The sequence below is a fragment of the Aythya fuligula genome, chromosome 2, assembly GCF_009819795.1.
Source record: "Aythya fuligula isolate bAytFul2 chromosome 2, bAytFul2.pri, whole genome shotgun sequence".
NCBI classification, from domain to species: Eukaryota; Metazoa; Chordata; class Aves; order Anseriformes; family Anatidae; genus Aythya; species Aythya fuligula.
In genome coordinates, this window is record NC_045560.1 from 95803851 (window position 1) to 95826471 (window position 22621).

Sequence of the window (22621 nt, forward strand, 5' to 3'; positions counted from 1 at the left end):
TGTAACAATATTCCTTTTTTTTCTAGAAACTCTGTACATCCTCCAGTGCCAGAAATCAGAATTCAAAGAAAGATGTCTGAGAGACAGGAAAAAAAAAAAAAAAAAAAAAAACAACCTGTTGGTTCATGAGCCCTTGTCTCTGAAGGAACAGAGAAATTACAAGCCGGACAATGGAAGTCTTGCTGACCCAGCCATAGCTGTTCAAAATTGAACGTGTGTCTTTACCAACACAGAAGAAAAATTCCTTTGATTTTGGCAAAAATTATTTCACCTAACAGCTATCCTGTACATAACGTGGAAAATACATTCTTCCTCTCAAACCTCAGAAATAACCTCTCAGAGTTCAGAATGAGTACCTACCCTTGCTGAAATAATTTAATTCCATACAAATGCACAAAAGCACATAGTAACGTCAAAATTCTGCCTGACAACCCAGACTAACAATTAATTAGCTGTAAACTGAATCACTGAAAAGACTGTACGTCACCTATGAAGGTTATTCCTACTTACAGTCACCTTGCCTCAGGTTTACGTACCTTCAGTTAGTTTTATTCATTAAATAAGCTACAACTTACAATGCTACTATACCCCGCAAAGCCTACAGTGACTCACGGGCTGGTCTAAGCAAGATCATGTGCCAACTGCATATTGGACCAGTCTGAAACTAGTGCAACAGTGGTGAGCACTCAAGCGAGCCTGAGATTGAAACAAATCAATATATTTTTGCCCCTCAGGGTAATTTTCACAATATAATTAAAACAGAAAAGTGAGAAATAAAAACTGCACACACTTCAATAAATAACAACCTACTTGTTTTGAAAATCCAGAAGTTCGTTGTTGATCTTTTCAATATTTAAATCATTCCAAAGAATTTCATTGTATCCATTGATATTATCAATAACTGAATTATAAAGACTGTAAAGTTTCTGAAGCAATGAAAGCTCACGTTTAATTTTGTGCAGTTCAGGATACTCTGTTTCAAATTTTAAAAAGAGAAGTTTATGAATGTTAATTAGGTGCAACTGCATCCATGAACATAAAAATCCATGTATTCCTGAAACTGATATGTAATACATGCATAAAATCATCTTTGCAGTCTTCTACTGTCTAATACGACAAACTTTCATATTTACATTATGTGAGGACACCAGATTTTAATACACAGCAATTATTTAGATTGCTGTTTTTTTAATAAAAATTCTTTTACAATGGCAAACGTAATTTTACATGGGAGGTGCTTCACCTATCTCTGTGAAGGAGATAATGTTGAAAAAGTAGTTGAAATGTCAAGAAATGTACTGTGGTTTTATACAAAAACTGAAATACCCCCCATCTTAATTTGTGGTATTTACTTCAGAAGCAGAGGCTGGGGGGGAAGGGAACAGTTGCTTTTGAATTAGAAATATGACATATGCTATGCAATAAGATTATTTAAAATAGACCTCCTTAACTGAAATATTTTGTTTAGTTTCTCTCTTTGGGACGTCCTAGTTAAATATATCATGATTATTGCTTATGTCTTCAGACAAGAAAATACTGAATTTAGTATGTAGCAATTAAAGTGTTTATCATACTTTCTGCTGTATCTGTAATTCACATGGTGGTCTCCAAAACTTGAAATGTGCCTGATTAGGAGTCATAAAGGTATTATAGATCAGTTGCACAACCATTAGTATTCATTATATATCTGGTAGAGGGACAAACTGAGTAATTCTTTGACATGTTCCCCAAATTTGGACACAGAGGAAACCAAAGAGGAGATGTGCTTAGCTCTGAACAGAAAAAGCAAGAGAGCTGAGCAGTTGAATCCTTCCTGAGGTGCATGGAGCAGTGCATTTTTTCCACTTGATGTTTATGTATGCACAGACTGACAGACACTGTTTCAATTCATAGGAACACAATCACAAATTTAAAATTAAAATTTACTGCAAGGAATTTTTCTGCAATGAATCCAACACTAAATGCATTAAGCAGGGCCCATCAAAATATATATATATATATAATAGCCTAGGACCAGGTGTCCTTACTCCCTAAGAAAATACCTGTGACAGGAAGACCAAATAATTCTTCCCCACCAGAAAGAGAGATATACTTCCTCCACAGCTCATCAAATTTAGCTTGAAAAATCTGTAATCTGTCACTTGCTTCATGGGGAGGAACATTCTCCACACTGGGACCCCTGAAAAGACCAAAATAAAATAAAATACAATAAAATACAATAAAATAATCAGTGCAAGTATCAACCATACAGGTTTCACAAAGAAACACAACAGCATAATACAGGCCTGACTTACTGAGCAGTATTTAACATTTTCTTTTTTTTTTTTCTCCTAGAAATCTTCATAATAGATGTTAGAAAGAGAAAATACATGTCCCAACACTACATATTGAATATCCCCTGACAGAAAGCCCAACAGGTTTTTTAATAATACAATTCATCTGTGTTACCAATACATATGACAAACAGCAAAAAAAATCTACAAATGGTTTGTTATCTTGCATTTCTTTTTCCTTCTTCTGCAGAACATATTCATACTCTTAAAAAGGGAAAGACAGTAGGCATATATTTCAGGAGTGAAAACTGTGGTAGCTGTTACTAGATTAATTACTAGAACCATAATTAAACAATCAGAAAAATAATAGAATAATTGTGATTTTGCCCTAATGAATCCATCTCATCTGGAGGACTGAGAAAAATCTCCGGCACTCATGTCTGAGACCACTTCTTGCTGCATCTTAACAATATTTGGGGATCTGCAAGGATATCATCTTCTGCTTTAGATGATGGAGCTCTAGGTCAGAAGGGAGAGCCAAGCAGCAAAGCCTCAGCATAAAAACAGATCCCACAGAGAGAGGTGTCAGCCCTTATTGAGGCCTCCTGGCAGAGCTATCTCGGTGTGTTCTGTTCTAGACCACCAAAGGAAGTGTGGAGCCCTCAGATGTATCAGCTTTAAGCTGGCCCCGAGCCCAGGCAAATGGACCTCCAGAAAGGGGTCTAAGGTCTCTAAGGTCCTTACAATTGGTAGCAGCCACAGGGGGGTTTCGTGAAGTCCTCCAGACAACTCAGAGAGCAGAAGTGCAGTCAGTACTACGCATGCATCTGCACAGAACAACTTAATGCTCTACCAGGTTCCTTTTTAGGGGCACATTCACCTTATGTCTATAGCTTGAATTTCAGGTGTGCACACAAATGCACTGAGTGGCTTCAGGCAGTGCACATCCAGGATCAGCAGCTGACAACTTTCTTGCCAGAAGACACATACTGTGAATATATGGTCCTATAACCACAACAGATCACAGCAAAACAAATTCTGGCCTTCCCTTCTTTGTGCCACACCACTTGCTAACATGGAAGTGTCCAATGAAGCACACATACTCCACAATTTAAATTAAAAAAGCCAAAGTACATATAAACATACTTGTAAAGAGAACTCAATGAACTTAGAAACATCCAGAACTGGAATCTCCACTCACTTCCAAGGTACCACCTAACTATCTGCTTATGTACTTTGTTGACTTTAGAACCTGCAAAAGACATTCAATTTGGATCTGGACTGAGGATTTGTTTTGTTTTGTTTTTCCCCAAACTATTAATACTTCTGGAATTTCACCAGCTCCAGCACTGAAATTGTATTCAATCTGTAACCATAAGAGTATCTGTCCAACTTACACTATTCTGAAATTAGGCTCTTTTTTTTTTTTTAAAAATCATCTGTCATATGTATACTGAGGCTGTTTCATGTTTATTTTCTGAAGCTCTTTAGATGCACCATTTTCAAACAATCACTAATGAAGCATAATTGTACTGCATCACAGTTCACCTACTTTTCATCATAGTCTTTGTAAAATTCTGCAGTATCAATCTGGAATTTCTGAACACCATTCAGTAAATCTGTTTTCATGCCCGGCTGTACTTTCAGCAGCAACTCCTCAACCTGTAATGCCTAAATGTAGACAAAGAGGAAAAACAGGAATAAAGAAATGGAAAAAAGCAGAGCGTTTTAAGTAAGAAAACAGTTTTATTATGCTTTTTTCAACATTAAAAAGGTTGAAAATAACTTTGCTATAGATGTGTTTTGAGAAACAACACAGCTGTGATACCTGTGTGTTGAGGTTCTTCCAAGCATAAGCCAATCCATCAACTCTTTCTGTGTTTCCATCTTGAAAGAGCAGATTGTATTTATGAAGCACAGAGTAGGACTCTTCTATAGGTCCGACTGTCATGTCAATTCTAATCTCATTCTCTCTAATTTCTTTTAGTGCTTCCATTGCTCCCCGTACGTCATCAAGGTCCTGGATAGGCCTGCTTAATCTCTTGCTAAGATTTTCAATGAAGGAATAGATTTCATCCATGTCTGTGGCAGACTTTTTATTCAAAGCTAATCCAAATGTTCTTTGTCTTGAGCGGCATTCTTGAATTAAGGATATTTTCAATGACTCCGTTGCAATATCCACTGACTCCAGTACATGGTGATTTGGCAGTTCTCTGATTTGCATTTCTAATTGCTAGGAAAAACACAAGTGATCAATGCTTAATTTCACTACAATTTCTCTGAACAGTTCATTTTTATTAAAGACATAATACTTACAGAGAAGTCTCTGATTTGGGTTTGGAATTCAGCCATTGTTGGTTTAGTCTCTATAAATTCCTTCACTTTTTCCTCTGGATCCTATATAAAAGTTTATTTTAATTATTACTTTGCACTGGTATTATGATAGCCTATGTGGCTGTCTAATGTACTGTGCAAACACAAATAATCCCTCTCTAATAGAGCTGAAGATATAAGTATTAAGATCAGATTGCTTCACTTGATCTGCTTTTCCTGATTCTTTCTCTCTTTACAGTATTCATTATTAAAACATTTGAAATCTATCTATAATTCAAAAACTGACACCAATCAGGCTATCCCTTATCCATACAAATATTACTATGAAATTTACAGCCTCTAAAACGTTACTGGAAATATTTTCTTCCCAGCTTCCCTTCCATCTGCCAACCAGCAAAAGCAGCTCACAACTTCTAACAGCTATTTAAATGGTAGTGATTGTACTCAGCCACCTTCACCCTTCCTGAAAGAGTATATTTTACTACAGTTTCTAGCTATAAACACAGGAGGAAGGGGTATTCAAGGTCAGCAACCACACTTGGGCAGGGAACGATGGGTATAAGGGAAGAAGGGGCATTTAGCTTGTCAAAGCTTGTTCAAAGGGAATAGACCACTGAATGTGACATCCTGCCTTTTAGTAAGGTACGCTAGTCTCTGCAGAAGTGAGAGCTTCAGTATCACCATCACAAGGTCTAAATAAATGTGCTATATTATTACACACAAATGATCTTTATCCAGCTCAGTGACAGTCTGCACCATGAGGTCTCTGAGAATCTGATATGGTTTCTCCATTCTACTTAGCAGTTTCAAGTGATATCTCCCAGTGGAGTAACAGAAATGATACAGAGTAGGGGAAACAGTGCCAGGTCCTAAAGAGCTTTAAGGTTAAGGAGTAAATGAACTATTTTGGAAGATTTTAGCAAAAAGAAGTGTTATCATGCTACTGCATCATCTAATCTGATTGTCCCTTGTCTGTGGGAAAGAACATACCATCAATGTGTGGTTAGCTCGGTCAGTATCTCCAAAAACTGAGGTAAATAAGCATTAATATTTGGAAGCCCAGAACCTGAAAGAGGTGCAAATGGCCTGTCTCAGCCTGAACTCTAACTGCAAAGGAGTCAGCTGTGGGCATGTGGTGGTCAGTAATATAGACTATGAGTTGGTTTAGGAAGGAGAAGTTAAAAATAGTAAGCAGTTACAAACAGAAAATTAATCTTGGTTACTTGTTTCTCTGCCTGACTACAGCACCTTTGATAGGTAAGACCAGCAGCTGTTCTTCCCCGCAAGGTTGCATTCCACTAGTCAGAATGCATATGAGGTGATAAATCTCATGAAATGATATTCATGAAATATCTCCTGCCAGAACACTGCTTGGAGCTTTACAATTTATGTCATAGGACTCACTCCCTAATGAAGACAACTCTATCAGCTTTCCATTCTGCTTGGGAATCCATATTACTGGAAATATTTCCTAAACTGAGTTTATCATTTTTTGTGAAGAAATAGAAAAAATGCTTTCAGCAGTGCTTGCTGAAGGAGAGCTAGTCGGTTAAATATTCAGAAGATTTGAAGTCTGCAATTTCTCAGAGATTCTGCTAAATAATTCTTTTTTATTACCTTTACAGACAAGATGCTGTGAGAAAGATGTATAAGCATACGAAAGTATAAGTTTGCTTACGCTCCCAACATTCTTTTTTGTTTTTCTGCCTTCTTGTTAGGTGGTTTGAATGGTAAAGAATGATATACATGCATATACATATTCTACAATGAAACCAAGCATCCAGTCTCCTAATGCAACCCTAAACATTTTATGTAGAACATTTCCCAATACAGCTAAATATTTCATTAAATATGTATTTAACCTTGTTCCAGATGACTGAAAATTCAGAAAAGCTGTTCAGAAGATCTGCCACTTTAGTTTTAAGAGAGAAGACAACTGTATTTAGTTGGATCACCACTTTGTTTACATCCTTATGCTCGATGATCTGCTTGTCTAAAGGCTTCAGTGCCACCATCCTGGCGAGTTTGTTCTCATCACCTAGCTCTATGGCAACAGCCTGTTCAACCTGGCATAAATTAAACAAGAATAAATGTATGTTCAGTAGTTTTATTTATTTTACATTATTGAATGCCCAATAAGGCGTACACAGTAAGTACTTCTATGACCAGACAGAAAGTGCAAAGAAAGACAGATGGAGACTCCCTGTTCTTAGAGTGTATTTTTACAGAACTTTAGCTCTAGAGTTGAAGATAATTTTAAAAATATATTTGTAATGTGGAGCAATTAATATTAATCATCTCTGATTGACTTCTGTCAAATGGGTCACACACTAGTACAATTGTGCTATTTTCTGCTCGTACAGGAGCTCCTGCTCAGGTCTTCCTGCCTCTTGTAGCACAGAATTACAATCGATTCCCATTTCTTGGTCAAAAAAAAAAAAAAAAAAAAAGTGCTGAAGGCAGTTCAGAGCTGGCTGCTTAGAAGTAAGCCAAAAATTCTGCTTGGGAAAATGCATATCAGCTAATGCTGTCCTAATTGCTCATTTTTGTTTCCAGGACATGAATGGTTCTTTTCATTCAAATATGCTGATCTGTTTTTCACGTCGGATTGACAAAATAGGAAGATATATTTAAAAGGACGCTTTTTCAGCACAGGTCTGTATTTCATTTTTAGAGGATGGACTTAAGGCCATCTGATTAGCATTATTGTGCATTTCTGTACAGCAGCAAATTTGAGTACATCAGCAAATTTGAGTTTCTATCTATACCCCAGACTTTCCCAAAGTTTTAGTGATCATTTTAATGCCAGTTAAAATATGCATATTGTATTTATTTTAGTTTCAAATACAGTTTTTGCTTGGGAAAACTAACAGTAATTTAAACTCAGAAGCACACATGGATAACATTAGTTTTCACACATCATTGTCACACTTGAACAGTATTTTTAAAAGATTTCTAGTAAAGCTACTTTTGATTTTAATACTAAAAAGCATCAAACATAAATATTATAAATGATTACTCTTTTGTTCAATAACTTGATGTAGACATTAAAATCTAGGTTGACACTTAAAAGGAAGATCTTCTACATTACAAATCAAGGTATTGCTGCAGAACATATTCTTATGAAATTAAGAAATGTTAACCAAAATATTGAAATTTTAAAATAATCAAAATAAAACACTCACCTGCTGCTTATGATGTAAGTAAGCAAATTTCCATAGGGGGATATCTTTGGCTATTGATAATATTATATTTACTGCTTTGTTTACAGCACTCTGAAAATAGCAAAACATTTACCTTGAGCACAAAGAGAGATTATGAAAAGTAAGAGGGAAAAAAGAAAAAAAAAAAAGAAAAAAAAAAAAAAAAGAAAGAGAAAAAAAGATCCTCCAAAGAATATCAAAATGGAAAAGTTATACTTCTATATTTATCAGTAAGAGTACTGATGGAAATATGGAAAGAGTACTCCATAAAGCTTTATTGAAGTCAGTCCTCCTACATTTATTTGTTTTTCAAACAAGAATGAGACAGATCTATGAACATGAATCATGAATCACTGGGGATCATAACAATTATAGTACTATTTCCCCTTAAAAGTGTTATAAACATAGTTATTATAAATTACATTTTCACATCAGAAAGTCTAAATAAATTTGTCTGAATTTGTGATGTTCTAGTTTGTAATCTATGCAATGAACTATATAAATTATTATATAATATTTTCTACCTATTGTATTTTAAAATTATGCTCTGTGGCCTGAGTTGTGGGATCTGAGTGCATGGTACTGTGCTCTGACATGGACTGAGCAACAGCCCTCCCTTAAGTCCTGGCAAGGGGCAGGTAAGCTGGCTTCCAGCCCTGGGCTGATAGACTTGGCTGACTCACAAGACAAGGGAGACTGGACCCTTGCCTCTGCTCAGAACAAAAGGAGGTCTCCCCCTTGTCCCCAGTTGCCCCTAAGGAGCAGAAAATCCAATGCTCTGGGGCTAGAAAAAGGAGAGAATGTAAGTAATGGTCAGGACCCAGGAAAGGACAATCATACAAAGTTGGACCAACCACCTGCATTAGAACCAGTGCCATGAAAAAGCACAAAGGGTGTTTGTAATTGGAGATTCCTTGCTGAGAGGCACTGAAGCACCCATTTGCTGTCCAGACAATCCCTCTAGAGAGGTTTGCTGCCTGCTGGGGGCCCACATTTGTGGTATGAAGAGGCTACCAAGCCTGGTAGCCTCTGAGAAACTGCCAGGGACTTGTTGAGAGTTTGTGGGTTAAAGTTAAGGACCAGACCAAAAAAGGACAGCTTGTGGCTGGGGTCTACGGCAGGCTGCCTGATCAAGGAAAGCCTGTGGATGAAGCCTTCTTGCTTCAGCTGCAAGAAACATCATGCTTGCAGGCACTCATCCTGCTGGGGGATTTCAACCACATGGATGTCTGCTGGGAAACCAGCAGTGCTGGCTGCAAGCAATCCAGGAGACTCCTGGAGTGCATCAAGGATAATTTCCTGGTCCAGCTACTAGACAAACCAACCAGAGGAGAAGCGTTACTGGACTGGTGCCTATCAGTGCAGATGAACTCACTACAGAGGTTAAGAATGGAGGCAGTCTGGACTGCAGTGACCATGTCCTGGTTGAGCTTGTGACCCAGGGAACTACGGAGCAGTGAGCCTCACCTCTGTGCTTAGAAAGATCATGGAACAGATTCTCCTGGAAGCAATGTTAAGGCACATGCAAGACAAAGAGGTGATCCGAGACAGCCAGCATGGCTTCATCAAGGGAAAATTGTGCCTGGCCAACCTGGTGCCTTTTTATGGTGGAGTGACTGCATCAGCTGACAAGGGAAGACCAACTGATGTCATACCTGGACTTCTGTAAGGCCTTTGACATGATCCCCATACAACATCCTTATCTCTAAATTTGAGAGAGGTGGATTTGAAGGGTGGACTATCCGGTAGATAAGGTACTAGCTGGATGGCTGCATCCAGGGAGTGATTGTAAATGGCTTGATGTCCAGGTGGAGGCTGGTGATGAGTGGTGCTCCTCATGGGTCTGTACTGGGACCAGTGCTATTTAAATATCTTTATCAATGACATCAAATCAGGTTGTATCGATGGCATTCATTTTTGGTTTTGTATTTGCTTTGAAATATTTGCCTCTAAGTAAAGGGTTGTGAACAGGAGTTACTGAGCTTTTAGGAAAATAGTTGATTCTACTGGCCCGCATAACAAACCTAATCAATGACTTTGTTTTTAGCAACCAGTAACGTCACATGAACTCGAGTGACTATTCATCTTTTCCTCCCCTCTTTTTATTGGTAATACCAGATTAAACTTGCACATCTTGTTTTAAAATGCATTTATAAATGTTTTTACCAAAAATGACTGAGATGTGCAATTATTCTGTTACCTGAATATCTTCAAGACTTGGTCTCAAGACAACATTAGGAATAGACAGTTGAAATTCAGTTTTGAACAAAGGAACCCTCTGTGGCTTAACAGATTTGGTCATCTGATACCTGGAGTCAACAACACGCAATCGATGTCTCAAGGACTCTAAGGAAATCTTTGTGCCTAAATAAACACAAATACTTAAGTGAGGTTATATTTTTTGCCACAACAAGCTTGGGGAAAAAAAAAAAAAAAGTAATATTAAAAAGCTATAAAATATAGCATATAAAAATATATGAAAACAAAAGACTCACATCTGACTAAAGAGTCAGTATTCTTCTGACAAAGCTGTCCCATGAGATTATAGTAACAACAAGATAGGCATTCTTGGCAGCGTGTTTTCTGTTTCATGTCAAGATGCATACAGGTATATGAATCCTGAAGAATTAAAGGGATTTTTTTTTAGGAAAATAACCATATTGCCCAATATATAAATGTAATATCAAGTATCTGAGTATGTTATAACAGGTTACTTTTTATACTGGAGTTTACTTTTTGTACTGGTCTTACCTCCAGAGTCTTTCTTTCATCTGCTTTCAGCCTGTGCTTAAGAGTATCTAACAATTCATATGCACAGCATTCCACTTGCTGACTCTGCCTAAAAAAACAAAAACAAACAAACAAAAAAAAAAAACCCACAACCTTACAGTCACACACAGGGAATCAAACATAATGAATACTCTTTGCATATTTCCAAATGCACACACCCAGTTCCACTGCACTCTGAAGAGCCGTATATGCAGGGAAATGCCCTTATACTTTTCAGCTTGTTCCTACTGCTTGGTCATGCAGAGAATTGAGATACGCAGACTATCCAGAAAACCATTTGTCAGACTCTATTACATCTGATTCAACTGGACTTCAAAATCATTAAAGAAAAATAAGTTATTTTCCTGCTATAGTTTAAAAAAAAAAAAAAAAAAAAAGGAACGAAAAAGCAGGCATAACAAGATGATTCAATAAAATAATGTTAGTTATGTTAATGTTAGTTATGTTTTTGATATCTTTTCTGATTCTGAAATCAGAGTTAATAAAAATAAAAACAAAATAAATACAAGGTGAGTGTATTTATTCTCATGTTTTTGAGGAAGAACGGAACTAACTTGCTGTATGCTGGAAAATGATCATAAGCTAAAAAAATTGCAGCCCTGTGAGAATGGGGAAGTCTTACATTAGCTAGCTAGCATTAAGAATCAAGCAATTAGCATAGGGATGACACTTCAACTCTTAACTGTCTCAGTTTTTCTTGCTATTGATTAGAATGCCGTAAGAACTAAAACATGAAATGCTAAACACTATAGATGCAATTTTACATCTGCTGTATTCAAGTTACCTGGGAATTTCTCCCCTGCATCCTAGGACTATCATTTTGCTTCAGACTAGTAGTCAGTAACAGTAAGAATAAATTTTTAAAAGTATATTCTCTATGAATAAAAAAGTAATATATAAATAATCCCTCCCAAATCAGGTCTTCAAATCTATGCAGTAAACCTACTGAGACAGTTTGCGAGCAGTAGAGATTGCAAGATTTTCTGTCTGTTCCAGAAATGCAAGCACATCCATAGGTTCATCTTCTGGCAAAATTATCAGAGCAGTGTTTGACATATCCTCCAGAACTCTTTCAATTCTGCATTCCAGGGTATCAGCAGCTTCTTTGACTATAAAGTCCAATTCCCTCATGGTACTATAAACATTCTCAATAACTGAGCAAAGAAAACAAAGTGAAAATAAATCATACAAAATACGGACCTTTTAAATCTCCTCTCCCACCCCCTGAAGTACTGCATTAAAATGAGGATTTAATGACAATAAAATATAGAATTAAGGCCTGAAATAGAATTAAGGCCTGAAACCAAAACATGATGGGTTTGCTGTACTTTGGAGTCTTTAAATGAAACCATTTTAAAATAAATAGCAGAATAACCTTCAAAATACCTCTTCTTCTGTATATTAAGGAACATTGTAATGAAAATAGTTAACAAAATACAGTGGAAAAAAGAAAGGATACAATGGTCCAAAAATATTTTGTTTCTCCTACACAGATACAGAGTGAAAGTATTGTATCATTGCAATCAACTTACAAATTGAATAGCTAAAATTCCTAAAGCCAAGATCACACGTTGCTTAAACCACTAGATTTCTTCTTTCATGTGTATGATCTAACTTAATTTGGAAAGAGATAAAATAAGTCTTTTAACAGATGTGTTTACCAAACTAGGTAAAAAATAATTATTTCTGAACAGGGTGCACAAATTCTTTCCGTCTTCTATACCTCAATTGTAAAAAGAAATAAATAAGTTACCTGACTTTGGTTATTCGACACGCAGTATCATTTGAATCACCAGTACTTTTTCTTACTGTATGTAGAAAGAAATCACTATGATATCTAAAACACAGCTGTGTGACAGTAGTTTCCAACTGTTTGATGCTTTAAATAGAAAATTGTTTCTATTAGGAAGTTAATGATCGGGTCTTGTCTTTTTTATTGACTGGAATGGACAAACAATCCAACCAACTCCTTAGGCACCCCCTTTTTTTTTTTTTTCCCAAAATATATAAAGTAGTCCTAAAACTATTTTTTCCTTTAGTTTTTCGAGTTTTAATCTAGAGGGTAGCCATGGGCTCCCATGCTTCTACATATTAGGTGGAATGAGGCACTTAAGACGTTAACCAAATGCACAGTGAGTTCAGCACAACTGTGGCAGGTAGGAGTTATTTTGTACGTGTCCAACATACATTCTGGATATGTTGGACTTTGCTTATCCACAAAAAGATACGATATATATACTCTTAAAAAAAAACAAACATTCCTTTCTCAGGGAGATTGCACTCCAGATGCAGCTGCAGGAAAGAGCCCAGATATTCTTGCTGTGTAAACATTACCTTGTCATAAAAAGCCAGTTTCCACTAGAGCAAATGCTAACCCAAGACCCAGTAAAACTTGAATTATAGCTATTCAGATACTAACATAACAGATGCTATTTTAACATAGTGTACAGAGTAAATAATATTGTAATGATCTTCTGTATGATGTGTTACTAAACTACGTAAATCAAGAAGAAAAAAAAATAAATAAATACAAAGATATAATACAAACAAAAGAAAACCTTGCCATTGTTTTGTATGTTCTGGTCAGACAAAGTCCAAGGCTAGTAAAGGGCAAGTAAAGGGCTATAAGGTGGCCAGCCCTGCCTTAGACACTGGTCAGAGCCCTGTGTACCAAGGCCACATGGCACAGTCACAAATGAACAGCTGCACAAACCCATGCGTGCAACTGTCCCTGTTTACTTTTGCTGCTTTTCGTTTTGAAGAAAAAAAGTGAAAACCTAACAACAGTCTGCCTCTGTTGTCTGACTTAACTGAGAACTGATTTACAAGCATGAGCTACTGTTTTCTCACAGAATGGCAAAACAGAAGTCTTGCCAAGGGTTTTATGTATGTCCATTTCAATTACATAATTATAGCAGTTGATTTTATGCTGTATTTGATAGGAATAAGGTTGTTTCTTACTGGCTGTGTAGAAAAAAAAAATGCATAATTGAGGATTTTAAAAGTTTTCTTAGAAAAAAATAGAATTTCGACAGAAACCTCCAAATATTGCATATCTCTTACTATTTTCAACCTTGAATTTAGTCATGTCTCTTTTAGGATGTTCAGCATAAGTTACAAAGATTTTTTGACAGAGAAGATAAGAGACACTATTACAGCACCACATTTGCACTCTTGTCTCACATTCTAGCACTAGTCAGGTTACAATTACTTACAGAGAAAAAAGAAAAAGAAAAAGAAAAAACACACATACACACACACACACACACAAAAAAAAAAACACAAAAACAGAGTGTAGGTGTGAGAAGAGCTCTTAATTTGTTCATTGTGTGGACACTTAATTGGAAACAGATCAGAGGGATACTGATAGGAGGAAAAGAAGAAAAAATGCATGATAACTTCAACAGTGTGATGTGACAGCTTAAGCTCAATAAATGAAAAGGCCTGTAATTAAAAAACAGAACCGTAACACAAGACCTAATATGATGCAACATTATTCATTAAAATTTGCAAGAAAGCTAAAAAGTCAAGGCTATACAGGCTCTCCCATCAACACAGCAGTATGGATAGCAGTCAACCATGACAAACCATTTACTCAGTTACACAGATGTAAATCAACCAACTTAGTGACTTCACTGTACTCACAGCAACTGCATTTGTAATACCTCAATTGAGAGACTTATGTTTGTTAAAAGAAAGAGGAAGGGGGTGGCTGGGGAGGCAAAACCAATCCTTTTACACCAAAAATCACTGTCCATGAGTGAGCAGACAGAAAGCCTCATTCTTAAGAATAAGAGAAAACCTCAAAAAACTGTGATTCTACAGTGATTTTGCTTCCGTTTCAGTATCGACTGCCACCAAAGGGATGATGAAGCATTATCATTTTTCCAAGCCAGAATTTCCTACTCCCTTGTGTCAGCAGTACCATCTGGTGACCGTTTCAGTAACTATGTCAACAGCTCTTACAACACTCAGTATATCTACATAGAAGATATTTTCTGTGTATATCATCTCTGTCACTTCTAACATTTAAAGGTAAGAGGAAAATAATGTATGCAGAGCTACTTTGTTGCCGGGGAACCTATTAATATCTCTACATTTCTAAACACATTTCTATGAAACACACAGGAGAAAAGAAGGTTCATGTTATCGAGGTGTGCAGACAAATGCCTACCCCAACCTGTGGCTACATTAACTAGACAGAAAGATAACAAACTGCATGACATAACAGAAAGAAATGATAGCACAGCATGTACGCAGTTGGCCAACCCTAACGGTAACTACATTAACAAGATGCCAAAATGGCAGAAAGCAGAATCGAATAACATTTGTATACAACAAAATGGGGGTAATGGTTTAACAAAATTGTGAGGTATTGCTAGGTATCATGGTTACTAAGGCAAGCATAACATAAATACCAAAACAGGTACCAAAATCAGGACCCATTAGCACAAGAGTAAAGGTGGGTTGTTTATGTGGCAGGACATAAAAGGGGTAAAGGAGCATGACCAGTATGGGGGAAAAAAAGATACATGTGATAAAACAAATGACCTAACAAAGGCTGCTCAAATATAGGTGTTGAGCAGCCCTGGCTTGATCATCACAGTTTAGAGCAGGACATAAACACACTCTTTCCACTTCACTCATGTCTGACTTAGTTCATCGGGAGGAACCTGGAATTTTTTTCCCTTGTATAGATGGAATGCTCTTTCTAAAACTGACAAGGAAATAGCAGGCAAGTACTACCAAACAACACCATTAACAATTCACCACTTCTTTGACTACATACACTTATTGATGTTTGAAGAAGTCCATGACAGCTCCATTATGCCTGGTGCAAGGGCATCCTCAACTTGTCCTATGAATGGCTTCATCAGTGGTTTCAGCACAGCAGGAATTCTATTCAGACACTCTTTGTAATTGATCAATAGATTCTGAAGTCTGCAAGACATGATCATGTTTAGAGTGTGCTTATTTCAGATATTTGAAACATACACAAGTTTGGTCACATTTTCTTTTAATAATGATTGGAAGTTCTGACCCTGTGTTAAAAATAAGGACTCTTCCCACAGCTCTTCCTAGCTCAGAATAGGTCTCTTTCTTCCCAGTAACACTAGAACCATGCTGGAGAAGTAAGTATTTCCAGAAAGGTAACTGTTACCAATTTAGAGCAACTTTCTTCCAAGGAAAATGAACCACAGCCAAAAACCAGGAAACTTAAAACACAGCATTTTTGTTCCCTTCTTCCTGTCTCATGAGAGAAGATATGAAATAAGACTGTTTATAAGAAAAGCTAGATTCAAAACATTTGGGACACCAAATCCATAAGATGCCAAATTCTGATTCAAGACTTACCAATACAGTTACATGAAAACAGAGCTACATAATGGAGCTCCACAAACAAGAATTAGAAGCCAGAACTTAGTTTTGCAACAGAAAAAAACACTTCTGATGCTAACTGCAATATTTTGAAATGCAATCCCTATGTGAGAGAACAGAGATGCCTCAGCAGTACCTAGAAACTCCACTTACGGAACAGTTGTTGTAGTAACAAAAGAAAAGCATGGAGGCATTGTCTAGTAATGAGACATTTGTGGAGATAGAAACAACTGCATGTTAACAATATTACTATGGAATGGCAGGGGAAAACAATTAAATTTCAATTAAACTCCATCAAAGAGAAAAATTACAACAAATCAAAAGCATATACAACAGAAACTCAAAGCTAGGGATTCCCATTTGCAGATGAGAATCAAATCCATAAAGTGTTCACTCACTCCATGTGATGTCTTTTAATCTGTTCTTCATCTGCACACAAGCCAAGGACAACATCTGGAACTTCAAAATCCATTTTTCTCAGGTACTTTGTTTCATAAAGTACTTCCAGGACCACTGGATCCAAGTTTACAAGTAACTCCTTCATGAAGTGTACAGGGAGGGGGGAAAGAAAACAATGCAGTAGTTTGGTGGTTATGTGCATTGTGATACATCTGGAAGATACGACACAAGATGTAGGGGACAAGCCAAGATTTTAAAAATATATACCCATGTTTCGATTTCTACACAGATCTTCAGGCTCCTGTACAAATATCTGGATTTTCCAGAGTATTGATCAAACGTTAGCTTACACTGATTTCAATTACCTGTGACTTCCTCACTGTGCCCTATCCACTTGACTGCTGTGACTTATCAAGTCTAATTCTAGTCCTGTACCTGTCTCTGTGCAAGCTAATTTGCATGAGATGCCATTTTCTCCAACTATAGACCAGGGAGAAATGTTGTAAAGGTTAGTCTCTGTACATTTCTTAGGGCATAAAATGCTAAATAAACCTGACAATTAGGTTCTAGTTGTCCTTTATGGAATCATTAATTCAAAGAAAATGCCCATTTTAACTGTAATTTCTCTGCTCCAGAGCAGAGAAAGTCATCTGTAAAGTAAGAATGGTAAGGCATTCTGTCTCAGCAAGCAGTTTTGAAAGCAAATTAATTACCGCAATACAGTCAATACAGATGCCAACCACTAGAGAAAAGACCGTGACCTAATTAAAAATTCCTTCCTTGACTAAAATTTTGGTTAACACAGAAAGTAATACATGAAACAATATGTAAAAAGACATAGAGAAGTCTATAACAGATACACATTTGCTGGGCACTGCCTTGTATATGTCCTGAATGAGGCAGGAGTCTTACAAAGAAGAGACATGATCCAGTCTGCATCATAACATATACAAAAAGGAAAAAGAATACAGTCACATCAGTTACAGCAGTTCATTTTCTAACCTCGTGAAGATTTTTGTAATGCTGTGCTTGTCTATACAGGATGCAATTAAAGTAGCATAGGTAATACTAAGCAATGTAACAGCAATACAGAAGAATAAATTATATTTACCTTGGTTTCTTGGTGCCTGACTAGTAAAGAAGCATACAGAGCATTTCTAGCCTGGTCAGCAAACCTGCACCAGGCTCTGTGATAAATAATCTCAAATTCCAGAAGAACCGCGGCCATTTTATTGTAGCTCTTAACAACCTTTTTCATTTCCAGTGTCTGGAAACATAAATAAATAAATAAGCAAACGCCACTTAATCAGCTTGATGAGCCTAACACAGTAAAAATGTCCTCCATTAGGCTTTTCCTCACCACCATTAGGCAAACAAAACAAATACAGATCTTTAAGTTACGCTACTTAAGAGATGATGTAAGACACAAAATATCAAAATCTGTTTAAGAATTCAATTATTTTAAAGTATTTAACTGCTCTAATCAACTTTGCTTTCCTGATTTTTGCCTATATAATAAAGACTACAGTATGACATATGCAAGGACTGATTTGCTGTTGAGGAAACTATAAAACTAGTATTCTTTCATGAAGTATTTGAAGTTGAATATTGCAATCCTCTACATGACAGAGCACAGCAGGCAGAAGGCTGTAAGCATAGGTCCATAGCCAACAGTGCTGTGCTCAGGAGTAATAGGAACCGAGTCCCAGAAGGAACAAAAAAAATCACCCAAGTCATCAGCTACACATCTCAAGGGAAGCAACTGTCTTGAGTCACAGAATAACACTGCAAAAATAAATTCAAATCCTGGAGAAAACACTAAAGACTATCTTGTTGGATGAGCCTGAATAAAAGTTGTTAGAAAAGTGAACTTAGGAGTATAAAAATAAATCATGTCTGTTAATAACTTGTGTTAAAACTTAGCATAAATCACCCTCTGATAATTTACTACCTTCAAAAGTGTGGTTTTCTTTTTAAAGAATCTCATCGGATGGTCAATTTTCCTGTACAGCTGCTGAGCCCACATAATCTTCCCTGCTACCTAAAACACAGAAGATATGAAGTTATATTTCCATTAACTTAAAAAGTAAAGAAGAAAAATCCTTTTTCTATCTAATTCATTTCACTCTTACTGGTGGTATGTTACGTGGTATAGGTGGATTTTCTTTTTGCTTCTGGTAGAGGTTTTGAACAAAGTCTAAGTCTCTGCTGTATTGCTGAAGGACAATGGTGTACTTCTCACTAAGATCAATTTGATTATCTCCTATTTGTTCAAGTTTCATCAGAAGTCCCAGCATCTGTTCAGTCTAAGAAGGAGAATGAAATATTTACTGCAGATGTTAATAGTTCAGAAAGTCATTGTTCACAAACTCTGATATTTATTTATTTATAAGTTACATAAGGTTGTAAGTTATTTTCTAAGAAGCACTGAAAAAGCCATCCAGACAAGTCAGGGAACTTAACTGTTGTATTTTGTCCCATATGGAATATATTTACTATACTCTTAAACAAGACACTGCCATCACCACAGACCATTTTGGAACATTTAATTTTTTCTGACTCTCAAATCCTCACTCTTTATTTTTCTGCAAGCAGTTGTGGTTGAACATCTACAGTTTTCCTCCTCCTTCATTTACATCTCATTTCATGAGCAGGGTCTGAACTAATGAACAGAACTGAAATTAAGGTAACAGATGGCAGAAACTATTACATTACTCCTGCCTGTCTGACAGAAATAATTCAGAAGTGCAACAGGAAGCATCTTTAAATATGCTTCATCAATAAAATTTAAACACTGAGTATAGCTTTTTTTTTACTTTCATGTTAATAAAATTTAATTGCTTTTCTTTAAAATTATCATTCTCCATTTCCCCTCTAGTTCATCCTATAATTTAGATACACACCAAAAAATTATTCGGATTTAGTTTTTATAATAGATGGTTAAAGATATCTTCCCATTATTTTGCTTTTGCTTTTTTGTTTTTCAGGTATCACGTAGATGCTGTTCTTTTCCATGTAAAAGAAACAAGCTAACGAGTCCATGAATCTGTACTGTCCTGCGGCAGGCAAACAACTAAGAGTTTAAGTGAACAGTGAAAGAGAGAGAGCAGAGTAAGAGAGAAACTGTAAGTCAGTCCAAAGATAGCGAAAGAAAACTGAGCCATGGAAATAACACAGTTCAAGACACAGTGAGTGAAGGAGGACTATCCTAGTTTATCAATAGCATGGTGGGAGATGGATAGGGAGCACTAGGATGAGGAAAGAAAATAAACCTTAAAAATAAATAGAGTTATAAAGTTGGTAAGGAAAGATGCAACTGGCACTGAGTAACAACGAACATTAACTTCCTGTACTTCTGCAAGCCACTTTTAGAATACCTGTATTCTCAATGTCCTCCTGCCTTATCACAGACAGCCACTGGCACAGTGCAGAACACTGCCAGTAATGAAGGAGTACAGTGGGAGTTGTGGGTACTCAGCCCTTCTGAACACCAGAACAGGAGGTTGCATTTGTGAAGTTACTTACAGTTACAGTCTTCTCAAAGCAGGAATCCACAAATTCTTGTATGGACTCGTACAACGTTGCAATTTGGTTCTTAAATTCAAGGTAGTCTTTTTCAAACTAGGAAAGTATAAAAGAAAAGAAAAAAAAAAAAAAAACTGTTGCTTTCATTTCGTGCAAAATTATTTCCCTGAAGTTTCTGTGGAATTTCTTTATCTGCCCAGTTCATGTGTTCAGTACTGAATTAAAGAGAACAGGGACAACACCAGTAATGAAGGCAGTTACATTTTAAGCAAAGCAAACAAAAAATAAGAATTATTAGGCTATTTGATTACAGATTCATCTTTATGAACACAAAGTACTGCAGAGGAACAAGGACAGACAGAGGAAATCTAATAAGCTAATCAGAGGGAACATAGTACACTCACCCAGCTACTCCTAGCACTGCCACAGGAGAGCGCTAAGCTCACTGTTCAGGTATGAAACCCATTCAGAGCTGCAAATTAGACAGGCTCTCTAGAGCACTTTACAGACTAAGGAAGGTTATTATCAGAAGAAAGCCAAAGGTCCTCTGGACTTATATGATTTAAGCACAGCTGCAAGCAATAGTTCAGGAAAGCAGGAGAGTAAGTCAACATTTCTAGCATTTCCATTGTGAGGTTGTCAATCCAGTAAAGCAAGCATGCTACATCCCAAAAAAAGCAGCTCAAGTCCAGGATATTTGTCTGAACTTGAGTCTCAGGCACTTTATAGGTCACTTTATTTTTCATCATGTGGTGCAGAGCTGGAGGTGATATCATTCACTTCTCACTCTGAAATGGTCATCTAAGTATCTAAGTGTCGATACTGCCTTCATTATTCCATTAAGTAACACTGAGTAACTCTTGCAAGTAGATAAACTGGACTTAATGCATTGATCTGCCTGAATTAGTTTCAGTCTGAAGTTCAAAATATATGCATCTCAAAGCAAACAAGTTTAGGAAATGCTGCTTGTATCACTACCTATTACACAAAACCTAGTTTATCAAAAATTTACAAAAGCATGTGAAATAAAAAGCCAAATACTCCCAAGAAATTTCAGATTGGATTAAAACATAGGAAAGTATTATTACTGCAGGAAAACGCTATATGCATTGTTATAAATTTTAGTCTTCTTTGCATAACTCCAATGAAAAGCATAAGATTAATGAAGTGAGTATCAGACAAGTGCTGAGTGAATATACCTCCTGTTTTCTGTGATCCAGAACATCATACTTTTTTGATTTGGTGTTTGTAGCAATGCTCTGGTAGTGTGTACTGATCTCTTCAATACCTTCTATTTTTATACGCTGGAGCTCTAAAAGGCTTTCCATAATATTGCTCATATCTGAAATTTTCTCCAAACGTTTACAGAACGTATCAAATTTTCCAAAAATATAGTTTTCACTGATGATGAAAAGCAGAAGTATTATTATACATATCTATTTGTATCAGATTTTTTTTCTATTTAACCCAGATATATTCCACCAGAACTACTACCAAGTTTCAAAATTAAAAATCTATGCTGTAGTAATTACAAAGTAAAAACCATTTTAAGATCATGGATACAAACAGAAAATGCTTAATTCTTACATATGTCAACTAAAACCTTCTCCACATTTCACAGGAGTTATTCCTGAAACTAATATATGTGAAAAGAGAGCAAAATGTGAATAATACGCTGAGACAAGCTCCACGATTTAAGTGCTAATACTAAGGTAAACCTACTTGTGATTGACAATCTAGCCCAAAGCTGACTAAGTTCAACTGGAGTCTTTTAACTTATATTTTTTAGGATTTCAGACCACGCACAAACATACACATTAATTTAGCACATGCATAAATTCCCTGAATTCCCTTGAACATCTGCTAAATAAACAAGCAACTTGCAAAAACCTGTTACTGCTTACTTCTTGAATGATAAAATAAAATAAACTCCACAAGCTCATGATTTGATTATAATAAAGTTTACATTTTAATTGAGCATTTAACTTTTCAGGTAGCCCACAGATATGATGACATGTCATTTATAAACCTTAGGTATGAATATGATTCAATATTAGAGTGAGTTTTTACCTGAAATCAAATTGCTTGCCACTTGGATTTTCCTTTAGATTATCCCTAATTGTTTGAAAGGATGTTTGATACTGTTCTTTGAGGGAAATGCATTGTTGTATCCTCTTTAGCAATTCTTGCCTGGACAAAAAAGTGCAAAAGACAGAAAATCATCCTAAGGAGCTTTACAAAAGAGCATAAATAAAAACAGAACATTTCAGTCAGACAGGTAACTGCAAAATACGAACATAAAATTATACATTACCTGAAAAACATACAAAATAAGAGGATTACATTAAAAGTTCCTGGTTTTGTTATCCATATTGGATATTATTAAGTTTAGGCTTATCATCAAACCAAAATTTCAAAGTGTAACTCAGAGAGGACTTACAACAGGCAAATGCTAGCTACTGAGTGCCTGCAATTTGGCCATTTCTCCATCTTTTGTAAACTATGTCTAGCTGATGGACTTTTGTTTGTTTCTTTTGGTTTTGCTGTTGTGTTTTTGTTTTGTTTTGTTTTCCTAAGGAGACAAGAATGGTTTATTTGTTTGTTTTTCCCAGACTACAGAAAGCATAAGGAAATTTCTTGTTACTTTAAAAAGATAAAGAAGGAAGTCTGAAGGGACTCTGTTACTAAGGAACTCTGAAGAAGGAACTCTGTTACTAA

At 36.2% G+C, this 22621-nt stretch overlaps 1 protein-coding gene across 1 annotated transcript in view; it reads right to left on the bottom strand.

Moving 5' to 3' along the window:
- LOC116485621 (dynein heavy chain 5, axonemal-like) overlaps positions 1-22621 on the bottom strand; it is a 145789-nt gene that overhangs the window by 106405 nt on the left and 16763 nt on the right. Inside the window, exons 12-30 of the mRNA XM_032181113.1 lie at positions 21974-22093; positions 21103-21304; positions 19904-19999; positions 18511-18684; positions 18330-18419; positions 17490-17645; positions 16378-16517; positions 15390-15541; positions 11547-11754; positions 10553-10649; positions 10306-10393; positions 10011-10174; positions 7787-7882; positions 6470-6673; positions 4590-4670; positions 4102-4506; positions 3826-3944; positions 2043-2179; positions 811-973 (exon numbers count right to left, since the gene is read on the bottom strand). Coding sequence (XP_032037004.1) covers positions 811-973; positions 2043-2179; positions 3826-3944; positions 4102-4506; positions 4590-4670; positions 6470-6673; positions 7787-7882; positions 10011-10174; positions 10306-10393; positions 10553-10649; positions 11547-11754; positions 15390-15541; positions 16378-16517; positions 17490-17645; positions 18330-18419; positions 18511-18684; positions 19904-19999; positions 21103-21304; positions 21974-22093 — 2892 coding nt within the window. The remainder of the gene's footprint in view (positions 1-810; positions 974-2042; positions 2180-3825; positions 3945-4101; positions 4507-4589; positions 4671-6469; positions 6674-7786; positions 7883-10010; positions 10175-10305; positions 10394-10552; positions 10650-11546; positions 11755-15389; positions 15542-16377; positions 16518-17489; positions 17646-18329; positions 18420-18510; positions 18685-19903; positions 20000-21102; positions 21305-21973; positions 22094-22621) is intronic.